The 1,897-nt window shown below is 41.2% G+C and overlaps 2 protein-coding genes across 2 annotated transcripts in view; both read right to left on the reverse strand.

Annotated features, from left to right (window-relative positions):
- The window catches only part of LOC122326019 (protocadherin gamma-A11-like), a 2,119-nt gene extending 761 nt beyond the window's left edge, over positions 1-1,358 (reverse strand). Inside the window, exon 1 of the mRNA XM_043220693.1 lies at positions 1-1,358. This exon is cut by the window's left edge and continues 296 nt beyond it. Within this exon, the coding sequence (XP_043076628.1) occupies positions 1-1,203 (1,203 nt within the window). The 5' untranslated portion in view covers positions 1,204-1,358.
- Positions 1,359-1,862: 504 nt separating this feature from the next.
- Positions 1,863-1,897, reverse strand: part of LOC122326020 (protocadherin alpha-8-like) — a 1,971-nt gene continuing 1,936 nt past the window's right edge. Inside the window, exon 2 of the mRNA XM_043220694.1 lies at positions 1,863-1,895. Within this exon, the coding sequence (XP_043076629.1) occupies positions 1,863-1,895 (33 nt within the window). The remainder of the gene's footprint in view (positions 1,896-1,897) is intronic.

The raw sequence follows: 1,897 nt of genomic DNA on the forward strand, positions 1-1,897 counted from the left end.
CGGCTTTAACTCGAACGGAACGTTTTCTGAAAGACTACAGACAACCTTCCCATTAACACCCGAGTCTTTATCCGAGACACTAATCAGAGAGATTACAGTTCCAGGTTTTGCATTCTCGGAAATTGTGTTAGAGAGGGACGTGACGTCTATCTCGGGATTATTATCATTTTCGTCTGTGATCTTTATAATGACTCTGCAGTCGGTGGTCATCGGCGGCTGACCCCTATCCGTAGCCTGGACGGTCAATCTATGTATCTCGTTCTCCTCAAAATCGATTGGCTCTTTAATCTGAATTTCGCCCGTTATGCTGTCAAGGCTAAATATTTCATGCACTTTCCGTCTACTAGTTTTTCCCAGAGTGTAAATAACCTCCCCGTTTAAACCCTCGTCAGAATCAGTGGCGTTTACGCGGGCTATCACTGTCCCTATAGGTGTGTTTTCTGGAAGAATAACTGAATATACATCTTTACTACATACTGGGCGGTTGTCGTTGATGTCAAGAACGGTAATAGTAATATTTAATGTGCCTGACTTTGGAGGGATGCCTCCATCCACTGCAGTCAACACAAGTCTATGCTCTGAATTTTGCTCTCTGTCTAAAGGTTTAAGTAAGACTAAAATAGGATTCTTTTCCTCTTCTTCACCGTCTCTCATTTCTAGCTCAAACAAATGATTCTTTGCTAATTTATAAAACCGAACAGAATGGCTTCCAATGTCCGGATCTCTTGCAGTTTGGAGCTCAAAACGTGCTCCTTCGATGATGTTTTCAGCCATTTCAAAATGCTGTTCTTTCTCTGGAAAACGAGGACTGTGATCATTCACGTCTGTGATTTCTACTCCAACATAATGTATTTCGAGTGGATTTTCAACGGCGATTTTAAGATTTATCAGGCACGCGTTATTTCCATCACACAACTCCTCCCTGTCAATTTTCTTACTCGCATACAGTTCCCCGTTGTTCTGGTTGACCTCGAAAAGAGCGTCTTTTGATCCAGAGACGATTCGAAAACGCCTGTCCGCCAGAGTGTTCGCATCAAGACCCAAATCCTTTGCGATATTCCCAACGACGAATCGCTCATTTACCTCCTCTGGTACAGAATACCGTATCTGAGTTGAAACCTGCATCCCGAACCTCAGCAGCGAAGAAAAGCACAAAGCAATCCACCAGCGCTCCCGTTTGCGTCTTTGTCTTGTGGCTTCCATCGTTAAAATAGTTATTTAAAAATAACATCAAAAATAGAACTAGATAAAAAGCAAATCGTTTGCCAGTGAACTGCTCATTCACGATAGCTTGCATTCATTTTAATGTTGTCGCTTTTAAATAAGAGAGGGAAATTGCCACGTCTAGCTTCGCGTGACATATAGCTCCCATCCGAGTGAAAATGAACGAACAGTCATGCGCACCAAATATGAATGGGCTGGACAAACACTCTTCTGCATATCCTTATGTAACACTGACACCACACGGTACAGACAGGTAAACACGCGTGTGTTATGTGTGCCACCAAAGGAGACCGAATGACTGCCTAACATCATTAGCAACGTCTAAAGAATTGTTTTAACAAATGGGTTTTTCTCCTATCGCAACTATTATACATTATTTCAAATGGTAATACTGAAGAAAGAGATAAGCAATTACCAGAACTGTGATGGGAAAGATTGTTATTCTAAAAAGGTGAAACATTTCAGCACCATGGATAACGAATGCTTACTCATTCAAAACATAGTTCCCAAGCAACAATGAATAAATATCGCTCTTATTAGTCAAAACACAAAATAACCCACAAAGTGAATTGCATCCGTTTAAAAAAAATATCACAATTTGATGACGGTAATCCCGAGAACGTGCTGTTTAATATAATTCACATGCTCTTACCTCCCCAGACTCTCTCCTCCT

This window comes from Puntigrus tetrazona, chromosome 21 (genome assembly GCF_018831695.1).
Source record: "Puntigrus tetrazona isolate hp1 chromosome 21, ASM1883169v1, whole genome shotgun sequence".
Taxonomy (NCBI): Eukaryota; Metazoa; Chordata; class Actinopteri; order Cypriniformes; family Cyprinidae; genus Puntigrus; species Puntigrus tetrazona.